At 46.2% G+C, this 27422-nt stretch overlaps 2 protein-coding genes across 2 annotated transcripts in view; one reads left to right on the top strand and one right to left on the bottom strand.

Moving 5' to 3' along the window:
• LOC140573784 (ephrin type-A receptor 7-like) overlaps positions 1-27422 on the bottom strand; it is a 173925-nt gene that overhangs the window by 42263 nt on the left and 104240 nt on the right. The window contains exons 4-5 of the mRNA XM_072693346.1: positions 19464-19619; positions 10787-11134 (exon numbers count right to left, since the gene is read on the bottom strand). Of these exons, the coding sequence (XP_072549447.1) occupies positions 10787-11134; positions 19464-19619 (504 nt within the window). The remainder of the gene's footprint in view (positions 1-10786; positions 11135-19463; positions 19620-27422) is intronic.
• The window catches only part of rps15a (ribosomal protein S15a), a 336047-nt gene that overhangs the window by 19039 nt on the left and 289586 nt on the right, over positions 1-27422 (top strand). The window lies entirely within an intron of this gene.

A 27422-nucleotide genomic window follows, 5' to 3' on the forward strand; every position in this document is an offset into this window, starting at 1 on the left:
CAACCCCCTAATGCTCCTCACACACACACACACACAAAATGCAATGCTCTGCAACATCTTACTCTCTACCCAACTCTCTCTCTTTCTCTCACTCACTCTCTTACACACACACACACAACTGCACTTAAGCACACACACGTCTGACAGCTGTATAAAGAAGACCTCAGCAGGAGAGAGAGAGAGAAATGGAGTGAGAGACAGAAACAGAGAGAGAAAGAGAGAGAGTGAGAGAGAGCGCGTGAGAGAGAGAGGGGGAAGGGAGAGAGAAGGGGGGAGAGAGCGACAGAGGGGGAGAAGGGGTTGATATTTTTTCTGCTTTCATACAAATAGGCACATACCAAACACACACACACCACTCTGCAGCTCTCCAGTGTGTGTGTGTGTGTGTGTGTGTTTTTCCTTCTTCTGAGTTTCTTCTTCAGAGTCGGTCACTCGCTCAAGTGAAGCTTCATGAAGAGCCAAGAGCAGACAGAGCAAAAACTAGCTACAGAAGAGACAAGACAAGCGGACAAGACAAGACCAGGCACAAAGCAAAGGAGAGAGAAGGGAGACGCGAGAAGAGCGGCCAAAAGAGACGAGAAGAGCGGCCCAGAGAGACGAGAAGAGCGGCCCAGAGACAAGAGACGAGAAGAGCGGCACAGAGACAAGAGACGAGAAGAGCGGCCCAGAGACAAGAGACGAGAAGAGCGGCCCAGAGAGACGAGAAGAGCGGCCCAGAGACACGAGAAGAGCGGCCCAGAGACACAAGAAGAGCGGCCCAGAGACACGAGAAGAGCGGCCCAGAGACACGAGAAGAGCGGCACAGAGACAGGAAAAGCTGGCAAGAGATGAGATGAGTAGAGACGGAAGAAACAAGAACAAAAGAGAAGCAAAGAGAAACAAAAGGAGAGAAAAGAGAAGTGGAGGAAAGAGGAGAAAAAAGACGAGAGGAGAGATGATGATGATGATGATGATGATAGAAAACAGAAAACCCACTGGGATGCCAGATCCTCACAAATCCCTCTATGTCTCTCGGCCGTGTGCCCTGCTGTCTTTCATCCCGTGTCATCCCCTTACTCCCCACTCTCTTCCCTTTGGCTGCAGTGGTTCTGTTGTGGCCCTGAGGAGGCCCCGGGCCCCAGAGAGCTCCACAGGGGCCGGGGGGCTAAAGCAGGCAGCCTGCATCCTCTGAAGATACTGAAATGTCAATCCCCCTTACTGATAGCCTCCTCACACACACACACACACACACAGCCACATCTCCATGACACAGAGATACAGTACATGCATGTGTGTGTGAAGGTGTGTATGTGTTTGTGTGTGTGTGTGGGAGGGGGGTGGGGGGGGGGGCAATCCATCAAAGCATAAAATCCAGGCCAGTGTGCACATCTGCCCCTCTCTGCTCTGATCTGCCAGAGAGGCATATGGATATCTCTAATCTGACATTTAGACCACTATTACAACATGTATAAGTAATGTGTGTGTGTGTGTGTGTGTGTGTGTGTGTGTGCTGTGTTTATACATAGAATATTTTCAGGGGCAGGTGAGCAATCAACTTGGTTGTTCCTCATCCAAAAGAGCATGCAGTAGAACCAAAACCGAGCCGGAAAACAGACCAAGGCTAAAACCCAAAACCTGTTACATCAAAGCCTTGTCTTGTCATGTCATAATTTACATAAACCCCGCCCACCAGAGAAAGCTCTAGTCAAAGCTGGTGAGGCGGTAAAATGCGATGATGACTTAGACTGTGACTAGAGGATTAGCTAGAGCTCATCACCTCCAGACTCGGTTGCTACAGGAACCAGCCTTTTGACCATTTTTGGCATTTCAAAAAGCCATAGGGTTCAAGTGGCCTGAGGAACACTGGTTTGAATCCCAGGTCATACTGCCTGCCTTAAGCAGTCAGAGGCCGTGTTCACTTCACTGTGTTCACACACACTGATTAGCTTGGCCCAAAGACCCTGCATGGATCTCCACTATAGTGGGTAAGATTGGGTTAATGTACAAAAAACAGTGCCTGGCCAAAACACAGCCTTCCCCAGTTCTAAGAGTTACCTTCTTATGAATGTTTTTTTTTTTTATGAAACCTTCGCATTTGATGAAAATTTAATATCATATTTCGAGTCATTCCAGGATATTATGGAAGCGTAATAAAAAGGGGTGGGGGGGTTCTGTTCCTTGTGTAAATATGAGAGTCATACGAGACTTCTGCTACTGGGCAGATGAATTGTATTCCATCTGCAATATCGACACAGTGGCCAGACACACACACACACACACACACACACACACACACACACACACATATATATATATATATATATATATATATATATATATATATATATATATATATATATATATATATATATATATATATATATATATATATATACACATATAAAGCCTGTATATGTACACACCAATCAGCCATATCATTATAACCAGGTTTGGGTCCAGTGTCTCAATTGGGCGGGGACCTTCCCCTGGAAAATCGAATTAGCAGGTTCTTCTAAACTGCAGAAATTACAGCAGTACTACCAGCAGCACCAACTTCAAGCTCAGAGCGTGAGAAGAGTTTAAATTCACCAGATGAAGGCTCTCGTCATGCGACAGGTATATCATGTCTGTCAGATATAATCGACAACATGTGCTCAGGTCCCGGTTCTTTTTTTCTTCTATTGTTTAAAAGGTGAAGCCTGTCTTAACTTCCTGTAACTGGTTGCTAACATTGCCAACAAATGGAACTGTGGACCAAGACCACAGTTCCTTTGGATTGTGGTTCTTCGGATTGGGCCGTGGTCCTCTGGCACGTTTCACACCAGCTATTTTGGTTTGGACCAAAGAAGGTAGGTGAGATGTGAAGGCGCCAAGTCGTGGTAGCCCTGGGCTACCAAGCTTCAGGTTTTTTGATTCAGCTCATTGTCTCACAGTATCTCCCTGTATTTCGCACCATCGTCCTTCAGTTTTAATGAGTCCGAGATTTACATTACATTTACGGCATTTAGCTGACGTTCTTCTCCGGGGCGACTTACAAGGTTACTCCTATTCCAGAGGTGGGCCAATGTAGTGTTAGGAGTCTTGTCCAAGGACTCTTATTGTTGTAGCGCAGCATAGTCACCCAGACCAGGAATCGAACCCCAGTATTCCACATGGTGTGGTCGCTCAGTGGCTGGTAGTGGTGTTATCTATTACGCAACACCAGAGATGCTTTGGTCCCTGCCAATGTGATGCTGCCACCACCATGCTTCACATTTTGGAGATGTTTTGCTGAGGAAGGAGTAGAGTTGAATGAGTAGAGCCTGGCAGACTTCAGATAGGCTGTGATGTTCTTGCTCTTGTTTGGTGCGGAGTTTGCGAGGAGAAAGACTAGTACAGTGTCTGGATGGTACACTGAGGCGTCTAGTTCCTCACAGCTCATCCTAGACTGCTTACTGGGATACTCAAACCAATGGAATCCTCGTTATGGCAAGATCTTTGAGCTTCCACAGCACAGCCTGGATTACTTTGCTGCTCATGAGGATGCTGGCAGAGGCTGCTACCACGCTTATCTTTGATTTTCTTGCATAGCCAAGACAATAATGGAAAAACACACACACACACAAACACTCTCTTTGGCTCATACACATGAATGTTTGTGTTTATTTGGCTGGAGACCACCCTTAGGGCCTAGGGCAACTTCTAACCCACACCCAATGCTCTCTCTCTTTTGCCCTAATTCAGGTTAGGAGCATTTTATTAGCATGACCGTATCAAGCAGAACCACCAGCAAGTGTAAAAAGAGAGTGTTCTTACTGTCAATAGCTTAACACTCACTGACAGTAATAGCAGAGCTAGAGTTAATAACATTCTCTCTCACTCTCTCTCTCTATGTCCACCCACTCTACACTCCTCCCTGAGGGCCTGCCCCTATCCCAGTCTGCCTCCCTCCTCCCCTGGGCCTGCTCTGGCCCGATAAAGCCCCTCTGGGTGGTTTGGGGAAAATCCTATTGGTCAGGGTGCTCTCCTCTCATCCACAGGCAGCCACTCTTAAACCCTTAGCCAGGCCAGGCCAGGTCCTTCATTCTGAGCCATTAGAATCATTACTGAAGCTTACAGCCCTCTCAGTCTCTCTCTCTCTCTCTCTCTTTACCTCGGCTAAATATCACTCGCCCTTATCCCCAAATGGGGCTCAGGATTTCAATATCAGGAGTGGAGAGAGAGTGGAGAGTTGAGAGAGAGCGGAGAAAGGGAGGATGGAGGAGTGGAGGGAGGCTGGCTAACAGGTTTAGCACGGAGGGCGCCGTTAGCCGGGCACATGATAGGCCGAGTGTGGCCTCACCTCAAAGCTGCTGATGCACTATTCATAAAGGTCAGCTCTGGTTTTTATGCCATACTGCCGGGGAGCACGGGGAGCAAGGCCAAACACAAGCCTGATGCAAAAAAAACACACACACACACACACACACACACACACACACACACACACACACACACGTGCATGCATGCACAAAGCTAACACACTAAAACCCTGGAGCCCTTTTTTACTTAACCCTTAGACGTCCCCACCGCTAAGAGCAGTGTGCTGCTGTTTGCATTACTTCTAACTGTTGGTTCATTCAAACTACAGAAAACTCGTTAGTGCTCTCCTGTGCGTCCCCTCGGTCACTGCGGTCCAGTTTAATACAGGACACAGAGCAGGAGCTTAATGGAGCTGCAGTTTTAGCTTCAGCGTTTAAATGAGGTCCATCCAAAAGGTACGATTCTGGCATTTGTCTAGAAGAGATCGGTGACCCTCCAAGTTCAGAAACAGAGACACAGCGAGGAGAGAGAGAGAGAATGAGACTGAGCAAGCAAGCAGGAGACGGTGAGAGAGGAGGAATCGAGAGAGAGAGCAAGAGAGAAACTGAACAAGTAAGCCAGAGAGAGACAGCGAGGAAGAGCGAGAGCAAGAGAGTGAACAAGAAAGACAAAGAGAGGGAGGAAAAGCAAGAGGAGAGAGAGAGCGAGAGAGAGAGAGTGCGAGCAAGAGAGGGAGGAAAAGCAAGAGGAGAGAGAGAGCAAGAGAGAGAGAGTATGAGCAAGAGAGGGAGGAAAAGCAAGATGAAGAAAGAGAGATTGAGAGAGAGGAAAAGCAAGAAGAGAGAGAGAGAGAGAGAGAGAGAGAGAGAGAGAGAGAGAGAGAGAGAGAGGGAGGAAAAGCAAGAGGAGAGAGAAAGAGTGAGAGAGAGAGAGTGAGAGAGAGAGAGAGAGAGAGAGAGAGAGGAAAAGCAAGAAGAGAGAGAACGAGTGAGAGAGAGAGAGAGAGAGAGAGAGAGAGAGAGAGAGAGAGAGAGAGAGGAAAAGCAAGAGGAGAGAGAAAGAGAGAGAGAGAGGAAAAGCAAGAGGAGAGAGAGAGAGAAAGAGGAAAAGCAAGAGGAGAGCGAGAGAGAGAGAGAGAGAGAGAGAGAGAGAGAGAGAGAGAGAGAGAGGGAGGAAAAGCAAGAGGAGAGCGAGAGAGGAAAAGCAAGAGGAGAGAGCGAGAGAGGAAAAGCAAGAGGAGAGAGCGAGTGAGAGAGAGAGAGGCAGCAGTTGTGGCTGAGAGGGAGCAGTTAGCAGCAGTTGGAAGCAGACGTGTATGGAAATGATGAAAGGAGCCGGAGATGAGTGCCAAATAAATGCCCCGCAATTCACTGCTGATGAAAAAGCCGAGTGCCGTCAGCTCCGCGGCCCTGATGAGGAGAGAAGTGCTCCATTTACAGAGAGCTAACACGAGAGCTGCTTACGGAATTATTTGGGCCTCAAGCTTAAAGACTCCACAAAAGATCGGCGAGCGCTTCTGCGGAGAGCGCGAGTGTGTACACGCCGGTGTGTGGGGAGAGACGCGGTCAGCTCACAAGCCAGACCTGCTTAGATCCAACACTCCTTGCCTGAGGGCCTGACCCGTGTGTGTGACCGATACACAGTCAATCTGACATTTAGTGTAAAGACCCTCATTCAAACACTCCTCCATCCTCAAAGCCACGGGGTAAAGCCAGGCTCACACTGCAAGATCCAGTGTTGTAAGCCAGGTCGTAAGAGATGGCTGCTGGTCAGACAATGGTGACCCATGCATCAGTAGTGTGGGTCATTCCAGTGCCTGGGTCTCATGCAGGATGAGCGTGTACTTGTCCTCCGCACGCACCAGCTGTTCAGCACAGCCTCGTTCGCCTCCAGATGTTGCTCTTATACAACCTCATTTTGTAACTGGTCAGCGCTGAACTGCATCTAGGCCTCACACACACAATATTGGTTCTACTATACTTGTGAGGACCTTCTATTGACATAATCCCATCTAATTACACTGTGCGTAGACGTCTGGTCCTTACAAGTACAGTAATACCTGCCCACACACATAATTCACACACAACACGCGCACATATGAAACGTACACATATGACTGCACAAATAAGAACAAAAAGGGCTGATATAGCCCAGTACTTCGAGTCCTGCTTTAAAAAAAAAAGCAATATACATGATTAAAAATACATGAACGGCGCTTATACACACACACACACACACACACACACACCATCTTGGATGACTGCATTCGGTCCAGTTCTTACATAAAACTGCAAACATCTGTTAAAATGCGCCTCGGATTGTAGACTGCGTTCCCCAGGTAAAAAAAATAATAAATGTCATTAGGATTAATCTCCATAATTTCCATTCTACAGTTTTCCAGCAGTAAAGCATGTCTGTGATTACTGAATATGGCGCGGAGCCAAAATAAAGGCAACTATCTTCACACAGAGTGAGCTTATGATATCATTTTAATCTCGATTTCCATCTAATTGAGCAGAAAGTGTACATATCGCCTTCCCAGCGAGGCGAGCTCTACGAGCATCCTAACGAGCATCTTAACAGCTTGTGATACGGAGCCGTCAATCCTGAACTGCTCCGAGGAAAAAAGGCCAGATGAACATTAGAGGCTGCCAGAGCAGTTTATATATATATATATATATATATATATATATATATATATATATATATAAATTTAAAAATGTATTAAAATAGAATAAATGCATCCAAATTTGGTACTGCTAATTAACCCACCAGTTCGTAGCTCCCCTAGCACTAGCTATGCTCCCAGCACTAGAATGGTTAGGACACAAGTCTCCTCCGATACAAGCAAAGCCAGCCACCGTCGATACGGCATCACCAGGCAGCCGGCACGCTCAGAGGACAGCACCGGGTCCGGTGAGTTCTTAAAGGTGAAGCGTCTCAAATAGTGATGGCTAGATGATCGGAGGGTCAAAGCATCTCCAAAACATGGGGTGTTCCATGGGGTATGCAGTGGTCAGCGCATCAGGGAAGGACAACTGGAGGACAGGCAACAGAGACATGGGCGCCATGGGCGTAAAATTGTGATGGCTAGACGACGGGCGGGTCAGAGCATCTCCAAAACATCAGGCAGGTCTTGTGGGGTGTTCCATGGGTTATGCAGTGGTCAGCGCTCCAAGGAAGAACAACTGGAGGACAGGTGACAGGGTCATGGGCGCTATGGGCGTAAAATTGTAATGGTTAGACGATCGGAGGGTCAAAGCATCTCCAAAACATGGGGTGTTCCATGGGGTATGCAGTGGTCAGCGCATCAGGGAAGGACAACTGGAGGACAGGCAACAGAGACATGGGCGCCATGGGCGTAAAATTGTGATGGCTAGACGACGGGCGGGTCAGAGCATCTCCAAAACATCAGGCAGGTCTTGTGGGGTGTTCCATGGGTTATGCAGTGGTCAGCGCTCCAAGGAAGGACAACTGGAGGACAGGTGACAGGGTCATGGGCGCTATGGGCGTAAAATTGTAATGGTTAGACGATCGGAGGGTCAAAGCATCTCCAAAACATGGGGTGTTCCATGGGGTATGCAGTGGTCAGCGCATCAGGGAAGGACACCTGGATGACAGGTGACAGGGTCATGGGCGCCATGGGCGTAAAATTGTGATGGCTAGACGACAGGCAGGTCAGGGAGGTCTTGTGGGGTGTTCCTGGTATGTAGATGGTCAGCGCTCCAAAGGAGGACACCTGGAGGACAGGCGACAGGGTCATGGGCGCTGACATGGAGGCCCCACCTCACTGCTGTTAACGTCTTGGTGCCAGATACCACAGAACACCTTCAGAGGTCTTGTGCAGTCCATGCCTTGACAAGTCAGAGCTGTTTTGGTGGCAGGAGGGGGACCTGCACAATATTAGGCAGGCACAATGTGCGAACATGGAGCTGTCCAGCTTTCCATGAGCTGCTGATAATGACTGAAGGTACAAAGCAAGGGTCTGAGAAGATTAAAGAATTAAGGGGGTATTAGGCACCAAGGCTCCTGTTAAATACAGCTTTTGATGGGCTTCAGCATTGTTTTGTCGACTGCACTGTACATCGATTGGAGCTAAAGCTGGCCAAGGACAAGTGTCAAGGGCAGCGACCTTTTTTCGTTGCAGGAGAATGCATGTCTATCCACGATGCTTGCATTAATTAAGGGGGTTGGTCTGGATGTGTGTGTGTGGTGTGGTTTTGGGGTTCAAGGTGGGAACATAATCTTAGATTCCTGATTTTCTGAAAAGATCTGAAGCATTAATTGTTATCAGATTTCTACAAAGGCTGCAATTTTCTCCCAATTTAGTCTATAGGCCAATTTATGCATAGCCTACGCCTCACCCTACCCCGTAGCCTGGTGCGCACCTCATTTGGAGGTCTTTTGGAGGTGTGTATATATGCTACACTGACTACAATGTGATGTAAAGAGCCAAAAACAACATCATGGATGCTGTTAGAAAGCAGATTTGGGTCGGAGCATCTTTTGAATCAGCCAATAGTGATGACAGTATGGGCAGGTCCCACTTTTTTTTGGCAGGTCCCATGCCTTGACGGGTCAGAGCTGTTTTGGGGCTTGCACACTATGGCAGGTGGTGAAAAACAAACACTGCAGGCTACTTTCAATACGATGTGATGTAAAGAACCAAAGACACATGAGCAACAGCTCATGTACAGTAAAGCCTGTCTGAGCAGTGTATTATATGAAGGGGAAAATCCAGTAAACTGTCCATTCTGCAGTAAATCAAGCCTAAACATTTCACAGACACAAAGCATGAAACCGAGACCCGCTAAGCTGTTCTTAAGCTGCTTCACGGCAGAAAGAAGTTTACTGCAAACAAAAGAAAAGCCGCACCGGTCAATTGGAAGGGAACAGAGCCGCCCGCTCTGCTCTGCTCTGGTATTATAGGTAGGAAATGAAAATGTTGTGTTTTGGAGCAAATCTGATAGCAGGGCAGGCTATTTTCCCACTGCAGCACAACACTGGAGCTCTTAACGGAGGCTGGAGGTCAACACGGGTCAACAGTAATAGCTGTGGAGGGTAGGAAAGCTCCCAAAATATTTCCCCCGGTGTTGTTACAAATCACAATCCTGCAACAGTAACGGATGAGGAGCAACACTTGAGAAAAAGCTGCTTTAGGAACAACAAAAGCTGTGATGATAAATGGTGCTTCATGTAATGACTCCTGCAGATTTGTTTTGACCACTTAAAGCTTACTGGACACAAAAAAGTCCCCTTTACTCCCCTTTACACAGAACCACACAGTAGGTTGTATGTGTATAATGTTCTGACTGAATCTAGACTCTCAAATGACCCAATAAGCATAATCTTGGTCAAAAACGATGCAGTCCTGATTGATTAATGTGTTTACGCTTGGGCGGAATAAGCTCAAATAAGCTCATGGCCCCATGTGCATTTGGGAGAGACACAGGGTGGGGAGGGTCCACCATAAAAAAAAAAAATAAATAAATAAAAATAAAACAAGCCCACCATAGCTGCGGGTTTTGCACCAGTGAGCTCGACTCAAAGACAGAGCAAGCAAACCTGGATGAGCCAGTCAACTAAATGAGCCTGAAAACAGTGGAACAGACTCTGTGCTCTCAGATATGAGGCTTTATCCTCTAAACCGGTGGGATCTGAGCCTGAGTTAGCTGGAAAACAGCCTGTGATGTGGTGTTTAACCTGCTAGCTAACTTATCTAAGCCTAGCTATCTGGCTACGAGTCCAAACCCAGCAGAACCGGCCTCTCATTTCACCTTTCTGTTCCTCCCAACACCAGTCGCTCCACTTCACTCTCTCAGACACGAGTTTTTATGGTCAGTACTTCGACAGTGCCGGTAGCTCAGCAGTTAGTCAGCAGAGTAATTTGCTTAGTGGTTCTTGTGGGTTGCTATAGTGTGGCTATGGTATCACATGTGGTTGCTATGGTGTTGCTAAATGGTTGCTTTAGTGTTGCTAGGTAGTTGCTATGAAATTGCTTATTGGTTGCTAGGGTGTTGCTTAGTTGACTGATAGGAAGTTGCTGTTTTATCCCAAGTGGTTGCTATTGGGGTTGCCAGGTAGTTGCTATGAAATTGCTTATTGGTTGCTAGGGTGTTGCTTAGTTGATTGATAGGAAGTTGCTGTTTTATCCCAAGTGGTTGCTATAAGGGTTGCTAGGTAGTTGCTATGAAATTGCTTATTGGTTGCTAGGGTGTTGCTTGGCAGACTGATAGGCAGTTGCTGTTTTATCCCAAGTGGTTTCTATTGGGGTTGCTAGGTAGTTGCTATTAAATTGATTATTGGTTGCTAGGGTGTTGCTTGGTGGACTGATAGGCAGGTGCTGTTTTATCCCAGTGGTTGCTAGGTAGTTGCTATTAAATTGATTATTGGCTGCTAGGTTGTTGCTACAGTATCCCAGGTGGTTGCTATGGCATTGCTAAAGTGTTTTGGCCAATGAGTGCCATCATTTTGCCTGGTGGTCACTATGGTGAGGCTCAGAAGCTTCTCGGTGTGTGGGGAGTACCTGGCAGGCTAGTAGAGACGTTGACCTGGGTGTAGAAGCGTTTGTTGGGCAGCAGCTCCGAGACGCCGTTCCGGGCCTCCACGCTGAAGGAGTAGTTGGAGTTGGGCAGCAGGTTGACCACAGTGACCGTGCGCTCCGTCAGGCCACTCTGCTGAGGTACGAAGCCCACGCTGGCCCCGCACGGTTCACATTGGGTCTGAGGGGCACGTGGAGGGCCCACGCAGCGCCGGCAGCCCACAGTGTAGCTTAGGTCACCTCGTCCACCAGAGTCATTGGGAGCTGCCCATTCCAGGATGAGGGTGGACTGTTTGAGGGTGTAGACCAGGTTGCGGGGAGGAGAGGGGGGTCCTGCAAACAGAAGCAGAAACAAAGTCGGAGTCAGTCAGGCCTCACTCCCTCTGAGTCACAGATACAAGCTAAAGGAGCCTCTAAAGAGGTCTATGTAGACCCCAGGCTAAAAAAGGTGGATGTCCTGATTTCAGGTGGTTGCTGAAGTATTCCACATGGTTGCTGTATCAATCGCTATGGTGTTGCTAGGAGGTTCCTATGGAATTGCTAAGTGGTCGCTATAGTGTTAGGCGGTTGCTGTTGTGTTGCTAAAGAGTTGCTAAGGTGTCTCCAGGTGGTTGCTATTGTGTGGCAGGATAGTTACTATATTATCCAAGGTGGTTACTATGATGCAGCTAAAGGGTGACCATGGTGTTGCTAATTTGATGCTTGGGTGGTTATGGTGTTGCTATGGTATCATAGATGGTTGCTATGTTGTTGCTAAGTGAAGTGGTTGCTACAGTGTTGCTGTGGTATCCATACTATGGTATGGTATAATCCATACTATGGGGTTGTTAGGTGGTTGCTATGGCCTTGCTAGGTGCTAAAGTATCAGAGGTATCCTAGATGGTTGCTATGTTGTTGCTAAGTGAAGCGGTTGCTACAGTGATGCTATGGTATCCTTGGTATCACAGGTGATTGCTATGGCGTTGGTATATGGTTGCTATAGTGTTTTAGTGGCGATTGCTGTGGTGTAATGAAGTTGCTAAGCAGTTGTTAAGGTGTCGCAAGGTGGCTGCTATTGTGTGGCTAGATGGTTACTATAAAGTTGTGTTTTGTTTGTTGGGGTGTTGCTCTGTGGCTGTTTGGCAGTTGCTATGGCATTCCAAATGGTTGCTATTGGGGTTGTTAGGTGGCTGCTATGGTGTTTGGTAGTTGGGCGATAAAGTGTTGCCAGGTTGTTGCTATAGTATCCCAGGTGGTGAAGTGTTTGGTCAATGGGTGTTGTAGTGTTGAAAGATGGATGCTATAGTGTCGCTAGGCAGTTGCTATGGTGTTACTTAATGGTTGTTGTGGTACCCCAAATGCACCGCATTTAATCCCATGGGGAAAATACTGTTGCTACCTGAAGACCCTCAGTCCAAGTCTCGAGAAGTACGAGATCTCGAGTTCTGCAGCAAATATTCAGAACTGAGGGAAGAATCGGACATCATGCTCCAGCCGTCGTCTTCAATCTTCTTCTGGAGTATTTTCATCCCCAACGATGCCAAAACCAGCATGTGTAGAGCAGAATTCCCAGAGCATAAACCTCCCCAATCCAATTCCACCTCCATTACATACTATTAATATCGTTAAACAGCGTAATTCCGCACTAATGAACTGTACTTTGTTTTAATAATGTAGCCCAATTAGCCACAATCGAGTGCAGCACACTCCACAGCTCCAGGCCGGCAGTCAGCGAGTTCAGGGGGATTGAGTGGGCGTGAGTGAGCACATATGGCGCGAGTGTGTGAGTGGGGGAGTCGCACACACTTTCGACGCTAGTTCAAGCACACAGAGCTGAGCCGAGCCCCTCGCTCGCCATGAAAGCTGTGGAGACACGCAATCTGACACTGAAACTCACTGAAACTTTTGCCAGGTTCTGGCAAAAGGGCAAAAGCGCCCAGCAATTACGTGTACTAGTGAATGATACAGTCAGAGCGCCGGGAGCCTACGGGACATTACGGGTTCCCTGACTTTTTTTTAATGGACCTATCCATATTCTGCCATCCAAAGTGACCTTTCATAGCAAATTTGGACAAGCTTTAAAGAAACTGGAGCGCTCAAGTCGTACTATTAGAAGAGATAAGGATGGAACCAAATCTGATGCTGTTTTTAATCTGGGTTTTGTTCATTAAACCCAGATTATAAAATCAACAACGAACCCGACCTATTCATTATTCAGAGAGTGCTTCCTGAAGGAAGTGGGCTTTTATCCTGCACTACAACTCCTCAAAGCCAGAGGGCGGTAATTCTGGCACTTGTACTACTGGCATGAAACCATCCAGTTTCTATTTCTTTGAGTCGGCTAGAATCAAAAAGCTCCCTCTAAGCTTAGATTCGACTAAATACAGACGTCAGTATGAAGACCATAATACTCAGCACTACACTTCAGCCTGGGTCTTCAGTCTGGGTTTGAAAACAGCGAGCGTTGGAGCATTGAACAGCCTATGAGGTTGTTAGGTGGTTGCTATGGCCTTGCTAGGTGCTAAAGTATCAGAGGTATCATAGAGGATTGCTATGTTGTTGCTGTGAAGTGGTTGCTACGGTGTTGCTATGGTATCCTTAGTGGTTGCCATGAGGTTGTTAGGTGGTTGCTATGGACTTGCTAGGTGCTAAAGTATCAGAGGTATCATAGAGGATTGCTATGTTGTTGCTGTGAAGTGGAAGTGAAGTGGTTGCTACAGTGTTGCTATGGTATCTTTAGTGGTTGCTATGGCACTGCTAGGTGCTAAGGTATCACAGGTGATTGCTATGGTGTTGGTATATGGTTGCTGTAGTGTTCTTAAAGGATGGCGGGTCGAGCCAAGCCGAGCCGTACTTGAAGCTGGAAGGGCTCTTGGTGCAGATCAGCTTTTGACCATCGCCATCAAGTACGGAGGGGGCGGCTGGTCCAGTCTTGGCTTTGTAGGCCAGCGTCAGGTGTCTGAATTTGATGTGGGCAGCAGCTACAGGAAGCCAGTGAAGACCCGTGCCGTGCATCCTGGACTAATTGCAGGGACTCGATGGGGCGCATAGGAAGACCAGCCACAAAGGAGCTTCAGCAGTCAAGTCTTTAAGTGACAAGAGACTGAACGAGCACCTGGGTGGCCTCTCTAGAGAGGAAGGGTCGAATTCATCGGGTGTTGGAAAGGAGAAATCGGCATGGCCGAGATTTGCAACATGAGTTCAAACATATCAAACAAACATTGCATTTATAACAAAAATGATTTTTAATATTAATGTTATATTAGAACTTATTTTTAATATCTTTCGTTTATTCTTAAGCACTATCGGGAGCGGATAGGTCAGTCGTTGATAATGGCAACAATTCCAGTGTATCTAAATGTCACCTAAGGCTGCTGAACACACCCATAAAAACATGCAGTTAGTGATGATCCACAGAAAAGCACAGTCAACAGATGGCCAGAACGAAGAGACTACCACTGAGTCACCATGGAAAGGAGAGTGAGATAGCAGAGAGAGAGAGAGAGAGAGAGAGAGAGAGAGATGGAAAAAGAGGGAAGGAGGGAGAGCGAACACTGGAGAGCGAACACTGGCGAGATCAGAGGCATTAATTGGTGCTGTCCTGCTGCTGGAGAAGGAGAGGGTAGAGGAGACCGTTTGTCAGACAAGAATCTGCCCTCAGCAGGGCGCCATTTAAATGTCACAAAGGGATTTGAGCTTTGAGCTGAGAGCTGAGGCCACTCACTACAGGTGCTTTATACTAGCCACACACACACACTTAAACAAGGGCCTGACAAATATACTGGCTGGTAGAAATGTTGGTCGTGGTGGGTTAGTGCTTTTACATCATGGTCATGAGGCCAGGGAGTGGAGTGACTTTACATACGTGGCTTGGAGGTTTTCCAGACCAGATGCCTGAAGACCTCCAACCCACGATGTATGGTCATTTCTCTAACCCTCAGTTTTTTGTTTGTTGGAGTGACCTTACTTCATGGCTTGGAGATTTTCCAGGCCAGACGCAAGAGTGACTGTCCACTGTGGCTTAAAGATCTTCCAGGCCGGTCACTAGATTGTGGCCATTGTGGCTCAGCAGTCTTCCAGGTCAGCTGACTGATTCATTTTATATTGAGGCTCGAAGGTTGTCTTTGCCAGCTTCAGGAATGACTTCACACTGCGGCTCGAGTCTTCCAAACAAGCTACTGGAGTGACTTGGCTACATCATGGCTTGGAGGTTTTCAAGGCTAGCCGTCAGAGTGACTTTACATGGTGGCTCAGACTCATGCCCATGTCGGGCCTGTATGGATATCCAAACTGGGAACCACAACGTTTTATCCTAAGGCTCCACTTTAGCCCCACATATGGATGCCAATTACATTCAGTTATGGAATCAGGAGGCGTTAAACATGAACCCCATCGGAGTTGTACACTGCATATGGGGCCTAGATGTGACCCATGTGAGATTAAGCTGGGCTCTAACATCGGGGTCCATTTGAGAAGCCCAACTCACTCAGAGCCCATGCCCACCTAGCCCACGTTCCACCCATGCTAGCAGGGGTGGTGGTCTTCCAGGCCAGCTGCTGGAGCGACTTTACATTACAGCTTAGAGATCTTCCAAGCCAGCCTCCGGAGTGATTGTTCATCGTAGCTTGGATGTCTTCTAAGCCAGTTGCCAGACTGATTTTCTATCAAGGCTCAGAGGTCTTCCAGGCCAGCCACCAGAATTACCTTACATTGCGGCCCAGAAGTCTTCCAGGCAAGCCACCGGATTGATGTTACATCATGAGTCGAAGATCTTCTAGGTCAGGTCAGCCACTGGAGACCTACTTCAGGTAGCTACTGGAGTGACTTCACGATGAGGTCTTTAAGAACAGACGCTGGAATGACTTTACATGGCGGCTTGGAGGTTTTCCAGATCAGCCACCAAAAATTTATTTCCTGGCTTTAAAGGCTGTTAAAGTTAACAGGCTGGACATATGATGGAATTTGAACTTACAACCTTCTGATGGTAGGACAAAGCCTGTTCATCTAAAAGCCAGACATGCAGACTTTAACTGAGATCTGATAATCATATCAATAAAGCGCTGTTTAGGGAAAACTACTGACGTATAGATTTAAAACACAAAATAGCCAAAAAATATTATTATTATTATTATTGGCTGATTATTATCAGTTAGCAGAATTTGAAGTCTCCCCCCCCCCTCCAAAATTAGTACTGGTCACAAATCAGCCCTTGCATACATGCCTACACACAACACACACAAAGTGCTTTTCATGAGCTTAACGTGCTTCGATAGTTGAGGTGCCTTGGAAACCTGGCTGTTTTTCCTAGCGTAGAACTGAAGACTCCAGCAGTTCCTACCCACACAGAAGAATCCACTCTGTCTCAAGGTCCCTCTTATTCAGCGTTTTTTAAAGACTAACTGAAAAGCTCTCACTTTCAAAGAAACAAAACACACTACACTTATCCACTTCACTGATTTTGCTGGTGACCTCCAAGATTCCAGTATAGCCCTGAATTTAAGATATGCAGATATTACCTTGGTGATGTCAACAGCCTTGAGCAGCAATGCTTTTTTCCCTGAACAACACACACATACACATAGGCATGTTAAATCATATTTTTCATACACCCACTTCCCAATCCATTCCTGTACACTGCTTGTTCAATGGTTTTAGCTCCAAACAGCACAACATTATGAGCAAAGTTTTAGGGTCAACGAGTCAACGGTCTCAACAGGTTCGATTCTCTGGCTGGACAAACAAGCCTGGGACTCGTATCCATCCCGTTTAATATCCTGTATACATGTATCTCCATCTTTGACAGTGTTTGGGTCTGGTCTGGCCCAGCCCACGGCCCACCTATTAGTGACCTCTTACCTATTAGTGACCTCTTAAAGGGTTCTTTACAAGTTCAGCCATTTAACTTCTCTGTTGTGTTTTCTTCACTGGCCTCCTGTAGCTGCCAAGACGCTGGCCTACAAAGCCATGAATGGACCAGCCACGGTCAAAAGCTGACCTGTATGATTCAGCTTGACCCGCCTTCCTTTAAGATCCATGGACGACGAGCGTCCCCGACTTTTTTCTGTCTTGGTAACGAATGGGTGGAACGAACCTCCCCTGGGTGTCTAAACGGCAGAGTCGCTCGCTGTCTTCAAACCCAGACTTTAGTCAAGTCAGATTTATTTGTAAAGCTTTTTAAAACTGTTGTCGTCACAAAGCAGCTTTACATAATTAGTAATTAATAAAAAAACAGAGACAAAAAGAAGAAATAACGTAAGACATGAAGGATCAAAGACCCCCAGTGAGCCCCAACGGCCACAGTGGCAAGGAGAAACTCCCTCAGAGCTGGAGGAAGAAACCTTGGGAGGAACCAAGACTCACAAGGGGGACCCGACCCGTCCTCCTCTGATCAGAACTATTTATAGATTATTGATAAAAATGACCAAACCAGATACAGCAGATAGTTAATAGTGGTGATATTAATAATAGTGGCAGATAGTTACATAGAGTCCATTTAGGTTTGAACATGGTCATTAAACAGGTAGCAGTGGTAGGAGGGTGTGCCGCTGGTTTGCTATGGGTGGTGGTGGGTGGGGGGCCTGATGGCCGGACTGATAGGTGGCAGCTGGTCTGACGCAGGTAGAGGGGTAGAGCGGCCGAGGTCTCACTTCTTCCTGAAGTTTCTGAAGGTAGCTTGCTAATGAAATTCGCTAAGGGTTTAACTGCACTCAGACAAGGTTACAAACATAGCACATAACAAAAGTACAAAACACATGCAAGGACACGTGTGTCGGTGTGTGTGTGTGTGTGTGTGTGTGTGTTTAATGACTTTAGTGCTTTATTAAAGGCACTGAGTTATTATATAAGCAGGTGTGATTCGTGAATGGCCGTTAGCGCAGTTCAGCAGCTGTGGCCCGGATGCCTGTGGTAGAACACAAATGATGGCACACCTTTCATTTATTCCTACATACACACACACACACACACACACACACACACACACACACACACACGCAGTCAGTCATACTGTCGTTTTTTGATGACTTCTCGTTCTAACCAACTGTAATTCAGGTCTAAAGATGTGGTGGGAGTGAGTTAACCACAAGGTTTTGGCAATGTGTGGCAAAAACATCTGAAAAAAAGACAAACGTCTGAAGGAAAAGTCTCTCAAACGTAGCAAAACCACTAGAACCGCAGATCTTGCGTTGAAGTTCATGTTCTACTGTAAAATAGCTCCACACTGCAGACTCGAAACTGCTTTGGTAGCTTCTGAAAACGCTCCTCACTGCTGCAGGCTGGAAGTAATGATCGTTAATGGCGCCTAGAGGCCGCCAGAGGGCTTTCTGCTCGAACACAGCGGTAAAAACTCAGGACCGGAAATTAAGAGGGCTAAAAAATCCCCTCTGTCCAGTTTAAATAAGCCTTAAACCATAAAACTGCTCACCTGACATGAATGCAAATGACTGTCTATTTAATGTAGCCATAAACTTAAACATACCGTTTAGGGTAAGATTTAGGGTTAGATTTAAGGTCAGGTTAAAGTTAGGTGTGGTCAAAAGTATTGGGACACCTGCTCGTTCATTGTTTTTTAAAGTTTTTAACTGCCTCTAATGTCCAGGCCTCCTACTAGATTTTAGAGGTGCATTGCTGTGAGGATTTGATTGCACTGAGCAACAAGAGCATTGGAGAGGTCAGGATGTTGAATGATCACCACCCTTCCTCATCCTCAACTCCCCAACTCATCTATCAGTTCCACTGCTCCACAGCTCAAAGCTGGGGGGCTTTATATACCCCTCTAACCCACGCCTGGCATTATTAGGCAGCATTGTGCCAATAGGTTCATGTTCACAAGCTCTAGAGAGTCCTATTCTATTGGCAGTACCTCTCTACAGGGACTAGACAAGCTGTGAGTGATGAGTGTGTCGGCAGTGGGTGCAGCTTAAAGTAGCTAAATGCATTCGTTAGAAGAGGTGTCCACAAATAGTTGGACACATAGTATACTTTGAGCAGGATGAAGTGAATTTTAAAGTTTGACACTAAATAAGATCAAAACGCGGCTCTTCGGCTTGGTTAGACGTCCGAAAGGACGAAAGCAGCCAATCAGAGCGCGGAAATGGGAGCTTAACACCAAAGTCTTTCTAAAAGCCCTTAACTCTCATTGGAACTCTCCTCCTCGGTCTTTCCCCCTCTTTCTTTTTAGCGTTGCCGTTTTTCTCTCTTCTAAATACAGATTTGCAGCCCCTGCTTATAACAGTAATTACACAATCAATAATGTAATTAATGCAGTAATTGTGCCTCTATAAATGCTATCACAAGCCCGCTCAGAGATATAAAAGCAGGAGAATCAATACTGTAATTAAAAGCGCAATTACGTTGCTATACAATTCATCACTGATCCCTGTACAGCCCGGAGAGCGAGCGGGCGAGGATTCGCTCGAGCCGTAAAGCTAGGGATTTCTCTCTCCTCGCTCTATGAAAATCACGATAACCTCTTACCCACGAGTGTTGAGCTCCAACCATAAACAAAATTAAAAAGAGAATCAATAGAATGGGTTATGGGATCACAGTGCTGATAGCAGAACACACAAACACAGCAGCACAAAGGCCGTAAACATGATGGATGAGCTCTATCAGGTCGTGGGTAATATGTTGGTTATATATATATATATCCATGGCTGTTTTTATCTCTCTCTCAAACACTTACGTGTGCATGGAGCAGAGGGGGGGTCCAACGGCGTCCTGAAGTGGTCTTCTTCGCACACGCACAGCACCGAGCCCTCCTCCTCAGCCACACTGTGTCCAGGGCACGGGAAACACTCCTGTTGCCGCGATGACATTTTATAGGTGCTCTTAGGACAGGCTGCGGAAACACCACAACATAAAACAAGCCATTAGCCACGCCTCCTTTTTTACATAACGAAAAGTTCACCGGAAATTTCTTCTCCCAACTTAGCACTGCCAATTAACCTCCTCCCCCCGCATACGTAGCTCCTCTCTAGCTCCCCCTAATGACAACTGCTGCCGATGCGGCATTGCCGGGCTCTGAGGAAAAGGTTAGGCGCTCCTTTTGAATTAGCCAGCGATTGGAAAAGGCAAGTGCAGAACAGGTAACACAGCAAAGGGCTTCAGATCTGTCTGACCTGCCTGACAACATGAATGATCATGAGGAGCAATTACACCTCTGTGAACAATATAACTAATGATGCCGGTGAAATGAATGTGACAATTACCCTGATGTTAATAGCCCCTAATAAGAGCTTGGAAATACACAAGGTAATGACATTAGTGCAGGCAGTGGTTAGAAGAAGGCATTAGCAAGCGGCACGGATATTAAAAGTAGTAGTAGGTGTCAGCTCCTCCACAGAGCACCGTGTTTACAAGTCAACAGCTGTTCATGTTTATGATTACACTTCATATTAAATTAGATGGCCTGTGAGGTGTTGTGGGGTTGGCCGGGGAGGAGTTTGGTTGGATCCAGGCTTGTTTGCACTTGCTGAACATTCCAGAGATTAGTATTAAGAGTTAGTTTTTGTAAAATTCATTTACTTATTAAATTTTCTTTTACATTTTCAAATCAGTTTGAGTTTAGTGTGAGTTTAAAGGAGGTGAATTCCCAACATACCCAACAAGTACTTATAGCTGTATATGGCATATGGTCACACCGGCATGATGGAAAATATAATATATTTACTTTAAGGTTCAAAAGTATATCTATATATACTTATATATATATATATATATATATATATATATATATATATAGTATTTATATATATATATCCCATTTGTCAGTCAAAGTTCAGTCCATACAATTTGATATCTTTATTAGAAGAAATCTTAAACAAATGTAATAATAATAATAATAATAATAATAAACATATATATGTCCATAATCAACAGTGGAACTGGGCATACATGTCACGTATCACACAATTGATACAGAAAATATTAAGTGACTTGATTTTACATAACATTTTTATTGTTTTGTGTTTACTCTATTATCAGTTATAATATCCCCTGTATATAATATCTATTTTCTGTACAATATGTCATTTTAGTAATTAAAAAATATATTTTAAGGCTCCAAATGTTAAGGTCAACTTCGTGAGATACGCCAAACATCGTCAAATGTCAAAAGAAATCTCAAGATTTTGTATGAAATGTAGAGAATAAATCAACAGTAAATTAATAATATGTCAGGTTTGTAATTGTGATATTGAGTGAATCTCTCATTCTGTTATAATAAGCTATAATGTGTAAAAATATAATGTGTATAATGTGGGTTTTTTTTTGTTTTTGTCATTTGGATTTGAGTGTGAGGTTAGAACATGGAGATAAGGCACAAAATGATACACGAAATGTACCCATACTTGAAAATGTACCCACAATCCTAGAATGGGCCAGATGATTCGTAAATTATTAGCACCACTACATTTGCCAGTTTAACCCGTTCAACCATCCGTAGTTTCAGGCTGGAGCTGCTGCTCATGCACCAGCAGTCGCTATAAAAATCCTTGGACTGCCCCGTCACACAAAGCTACTAGTGCAGGAAGGATGAAGGCTAGCATGTGCTTCCTCCGAGTCCCATAAAGCCAGCCAACCACATGTTTTCAGTACTGGACAGCTCAACACGCTTGGAGGTGAACATTGACTGCTAACCAGCTAACAGACGCCCACACTAGAGTGATGGGGAGAGATGGAGAGCCATACGGATGGCTGTGGCATCACCTGGGATCAAACCAGTGATCTACCCTGTTTTGCGGACACTGATAATGTCATACACTTCGACAATTCCCAAGAAAAACCGGGAATCAGGAATTCCAGAGTCTGCTGCCTCTGATCCGACGCCACGGTGCCTCTCTGCAGTGTCCCGCAGCGGTTTAGAAACATCCCAAATCGCAGGCTTGATTTAGGCTTCACAGGCTTGTGTTAGCACCGTGTTATTACATTGGCTGTACTTGTGTGTGTTGTTGGCCTTGTCAATCGGTCACAGGTATTTACACAGCACTTCACCCTCTACTTCAAACCCTCCTCAGAAGCGAAGTGGACGTGGAGAAGCTGTAGAGAGCAGTTTCTTCAGCAGGATGTACGCTGCATAATCGCTAAGCTAATGCCCGTCATTACAAACCTGCCGACAACACCCCGCCCTCAGAAACCAGCCTTTAGCCTCACATTAGCATGAAGCGTGGAGGCGGCGTCTGAAATTTGCGCTGCAGACAGCAGGGTTTGATGGCTGTCCGTTTGATGCCTTTACTGTTTACGTCGTTTGGGAAGCTTTGGGTAGGCTGGGGTAGTTTTGGAGGTGGAAAATCAAACGGAATCAATCAGACAAGGCGGAGCAGAGTGTTTCTGAGCTACGCTGCCGTCCGTTTAAACACAGCAGGGGTGGGGGCTGCACTGATGTAGACATGAATACCAGTATGATGCTGCTCCATGGTATGGATTTTACCACAACGTGGTTTCCATTATGTCATAGTGGAGGTGGAAGAGGGCACGGGAGGCCTTTTTCTTCTACAAGGGAAAAAGGAAAGGCCCTGGAAGTGCTAGACTGCATGCAAATAGTACAGGAGCAGTCAGTCTCAGAAGGTTCCTCTGAAGGTCCTAAAGTCAGAATGAGCTTCTGCACATGCTGGGAAGTGCAGGTTCTCACTGTGATTTTGCCTCATCTCTTTCAAGAGCTCCCTGGTCACTCCACCTGCAGAAGCATGAAGGCTGGACATAGTTGGTGGATGACCAGTTCTCAAGATCGACTCATGCTGCTCAGGTCATACAGATTTCACCTCTATGAACAGCCAAAGAATTCAACCCGTCCTCTCTAGATAGGCCACGAGGTGCTTGTTCAGCTCCCAGAGGCGTCAAGTCATGAAGTACAAATACTTGTTATTCATTTTTCAGCTGATTTTTTACTTCTGCTCCTCACATTTTCACCCAATTATCTGAACTTTCTCCTCCTTACATTTTAAAACAGCCTCGTTCCTCCTATTTCACTTCCCTTTGTTTTCATTCCAGCTCGTCATCCTTTAAAAAACCCTCTCCAGATAAATCTCTCCATCCGGAAAGTGTGAGTCTGATCGTGGTTGGATGAGTATAAACAGACACCATTCTGACTCCCTATTGGTTTATAAGAGATCCATCACACCTGCACACGTCCCGTCACTCTCCAGCGAGCTCACAGCAGACGTCTGTAGTCTAGTATGAAGACTGTGTCCGTGGCAGAGACTCAAGAGAGCTGCAGTGAAACGTCCCGACTGAGCCCCACATTTACATTCCAATAAAGCTTATTGATCACACGCCTCTGAAGTCTGACTTTCTGCAGCTTTACAAAACTTCTAGACAACGACTCCTCATATTTTCCTCCATGAAGCTCATGTTAATGCTCAGTAGAGCACAGAGACGCTCCTTTAATAGAGCTGATATTACTGAAATGCTTCATTTTCAATGGGCAGATCTGCAGCTGAAACAGGAGCCTAGTGCAGCCCAACATTTTTAACATCAACATTTTAATAGATCATTCTCCTCATTATGACTTTTAGAGAAATGGGTTTTTGGGGAGGGGTAGTGCACTATAGACCCCTGCACGGCCTCCTAAGCTTTCGGTCTTTGTTTTCCTTCCACTACTTTTACTTTTCTACTTGAAGTCGTTCTGAAACCAGTACTTTTACACTTTTACTGGAGTTAAAAGCTTAAGTTGATACTTCAGCTTCTATTGAAGTCTTTTAAACCCTAGTATCTTCACTCATTTCTACCTGAGTGATGAATGTGAATACTTCTGACAAGTTCCTCATCATCTCAAGGCTTGACTACAGCACCTCCCTCCTGGCTGATGGCTATGTGTACCATCAGAACCTTCAACTTGATCCAGAATGCAGCAACATGAGATGTCTTCAACTTAGGAAGGATGGACTGGCCGGCTTCATGCGACCTAGAAGAACAACATGCTACCTAGCCTTCACCAGACCTCCCAGTGCTGGACATTGATTGGAGGCTGTTCCATGAGAATGGACAAACCAGGCTTCGGCCAGGACTTCTACAGATGGTTTAAAGGATCATATTAGAAAATTAGTTAATGGCATTAAAATCGGAGAGGTTTCACAAGTCATATTACTCAGAAAAACTGAGACTAACCTCATCTAAATGTTCCGTTTCTTTCACAGACGGCTTTCCACCAGGCGTTTTTGCAGTCAGGCAAGCGCCTCCCGCCACGCACCAGCCAAGCCAGTCCCCGAGGAGAATGTCAAAATGACAAAACATCTGCACAATTTGTGCCGAAAACGTGCCACCACAAACAATTACCAGTGCCAAACTCCCCGTAGGAACCCCCCAGCGGGGGAGGTGGACGAGCCTCTGCCAATGCCAGCTGGCTACGTCCTCATCAATTTGTCTGGTCTAGCGTTTAGCCAGGGCTGATTAAAGAGACACGGGGAATCTGACTGGTTTTATGGCTCCCTCCAGGTGCCGCAATACAGATATAATGGTGCTCTGAGCCAGCGCTTCGGGGAGGACAGATGCTGGGGTGGAGATGGAGAAGCGTCTGCGATGAGGCCTGGGGAAGAGACGAGGAGGGATACGTTCGCTCCTCCAGGGAAGAGGAAGAGGAGGACGAGCGCGGCGGCTTTATTAGGAAGATTACCAGAACTCTCTCGTGGCAGGTGTTTTGCTTTTATACCCCGGAGCGAGGAGAGGGCCGTCCAGTAAGTTTGATGGGGAACAAGCAAACAAACTGTAAAGCAGAAGACGTTACGGCGGTGGTGGTGAGGATGAGGATGAGGAGGAGGGGGGGGGGGGCACAAAGAAATGTTATTTATCGCTGCCGCCGCTATAATGCTTGACAAGGCTCAGGCTTTTGTTTTAACGATCAGATTTCACAGAGGGTTCTCGCTTTACAACCCTGCTCGGCTCTCAGCTCTGGCACCCTCACGCATCAATAAATCATAAAGCACTTAATACAGTAAACGTGAACAATGAATTGTTTCACGGAGCTCCTGACAGAAGGTATTAATGAATATTAATAAGTCTTAAAAGAGGGTTTGCTTTGCACACGACCCAAATGGCCTTCATTATTTCCAGCCATAATTCTATGCCGTCTTATTTCCAAATGTCAGGCTAGATTTGTTGGAGGCTGCTGGGGAATCAATAATTCATGCCACCATATTCAGATCACTGGCTTTATGCTGCTAATTCTAATTTATGAAAAGCGCTCTAATAAACCGAAGAAATCCACATTAACGGTGGAGGGAATGGTCCTATTTTAAAGGTCCCGTCGATCAGACAGACACTTTGACTTAGTGCTCAGGCCTCTTCCACTCACTCTTCATTCAGTCAGTCAACACCTTTACATCTCGCCGAACCGAGGCACCAAATTGGGACATCCTGTCTTATCCTTTGTTCGAGGTACACAGGCTGACCTGCATTTTTCTATCATCATCATTGGGAAGTAGAAGCGGTGTGTCACTGCTGTTTCCGTAACTGACCTACAAAGCCCACAAAACAACTGGGCGAATGAGATTATGATGCCTGCTTTGGACCAGGACATAATATTAATCAGATATGTGTAAAGCCTTTTCTGGTTCTGGAAAGTCTCCAAAGCCATAAACAAGCATTACATCATCATCATCATCATCATCACAGTCGGTGGCCTGACATAGTCAGCAGGGTCTGAAGAAGAACCACAGGAAACGCTGGGCAGAGCAGTGCCATATGAAGCTTATTGAAGCAGGCCGAGTTATTAAAACCAGAGCAGAGCCCTGGGGCCGACTCTGCTCAACACCCTCATTTTCTTTGTGTCCATCCTCCTTTATTCCTTCTCTCTGCTGCACTTTCTCCATCTTAGCCTTGAATAATTGTTTCTTTAGATCCTCATCTCGTCCCCCTCGATTAGATACTCCTGTATTATCTCTCTCTCTCTTTCTCTCTCTCGCTCACTCACTCCATTTCCCTTTACTTCACACCCCCACCGTTAACTTTGTCAGGGCAGGACTACTGACGCTGAGTCACTTTTTAGCCTTGTTCCAGAGCAGCCTTGACATTCCAGATCGCGTTGGAGATACAAGCTTGTTCCAGATCATGTCGGAGATACAAGCTTATTCCAGTGACGACTTAACGTTCCAAATGACATTGGAGATACAAGCTAGTTGCAGATCGCGTTGGAGATACAAGCTTGTTGCAGTTCCATCTTGACATTCTAAATAATATTGGAGATACAAGCTTGTTGCAGTTCTGACTTAACATTCTAAATAATGTCGGAGATACAAGCTTGTTGCAGTTCTGACTTAACATTCTAAATAATGTCGGAGATACAAGCTTGTTGCAGTTCTGACTTAACTATTAAGTTCACTCACTCACTCGGGATTTGAACTCGCGAACCACATGCAGGCCACACTGGTAGAGCATTAGACATCAATGACTAACTGATTAACCTTTAATCATCTTACAGTGATTAATAGGTAATTACTCTTACCTCTGACTTTGTTCCCTCTGTTCGCATCGGCTCAAGCACATCCTAACTAGATCATCACTTGCTCACTTATACAATTTAAAGATTTATAAAGATTAACCACCAGAGTCATAGGCCGTATTAAATATGACGCACAAGTCCGTGTGGAGCTGGACCAAAATCCAAAAGCGCCGACTCGGAGGCGTGTGATAAACACAGGCCCACACATAATCAAATCCCTCCTGTTCCACACCCTCCAGTTCAGTGCGGAGGAACAATGCTATCAACGCGGACACGAGCTCCAATTACAGGATATTACTCTGCTCAGCCTCAATCACAATCACGCTGAGCATTATGGGGAGGTGCACACGCCCGCGGTGGCCCTCATTTTGGTCCCCACCATGGCTTATCATCAACCCTCATCTACATGACTCCTTCATTACAGCCAGAGAGATGCTGCACAAATGAGGGCCGTCTCTGTTTTGTCCTGGGCATCAGTTCTGATCTCCAGACTGTCTGATCAGTGCTACTTCTCCCTTTCTTAGAGGCCTCTGGCCATTCTCTACATCATGTAGTGTAGTATAGTGCACATACACCTCTATGTCCAAATGTTTGTGGACACACATTCTAATGAGTCCCTGTAGAGAAGCACTGTCAGAAGAATAGAACTCTGTGGGACTCGAGGGTCTCTGGCCAGAGGTCAAATTCTGAGCCATGTGGCATGACTCCCGGTCCCTGACTCTGGCCACTGATGTCACAAAGGCACAATTGGCTGTGCTCTCTCCGGGTGGGTAGATGGCGCTCTCTCCCCTTATCATGCTTAAGTGATGTTTGTTGGCATCTGTTTATTGGTGCATCCAGTACTTTTGGGATGGGTTGGGGAGTTAGAGATGAGGTGGGGTGATCAATAAATGAGCAGATGTCCAAATACTTTTGTCCACACACTGTACCAGAAAGCTCTCTCTTCATAGTACATCAGTATCCCCCCCCCCCCCTCTCTATTTTTTTTTTCTCAGAAGGCCTCAGTCATCCCTGGCTGGTTTACATTATGCTTTTCCTGTGTTCCTCTCGCGCTCTGCTGCTCTCGCGCTCTGCCCTCTCACTGGGGTTCACAGCCACATTAAGTCACCCAACTGCAGGGTGCGAGGACAGGACGTGACATCATCAAAAGTGGCCCAGCAGCCCGTCTCGGGGCTCTGTTTGCCTTCTGTCCCCTCTGATGGATGGCTT

Source organism: Salminus brasiliensis, chromosome 12 (assembly GCF_030463535.1).
Source record: "Salminus brasiliensis chromosome 12, fSalBra1.hap2, whole genome shotgun sequence".
Lineage (NCBI taxonomy): Eukaryota > Metazoa > Chordata > Actinopteri > Characiformes > Bryconidae > Salminus > Salminus brasiliensis.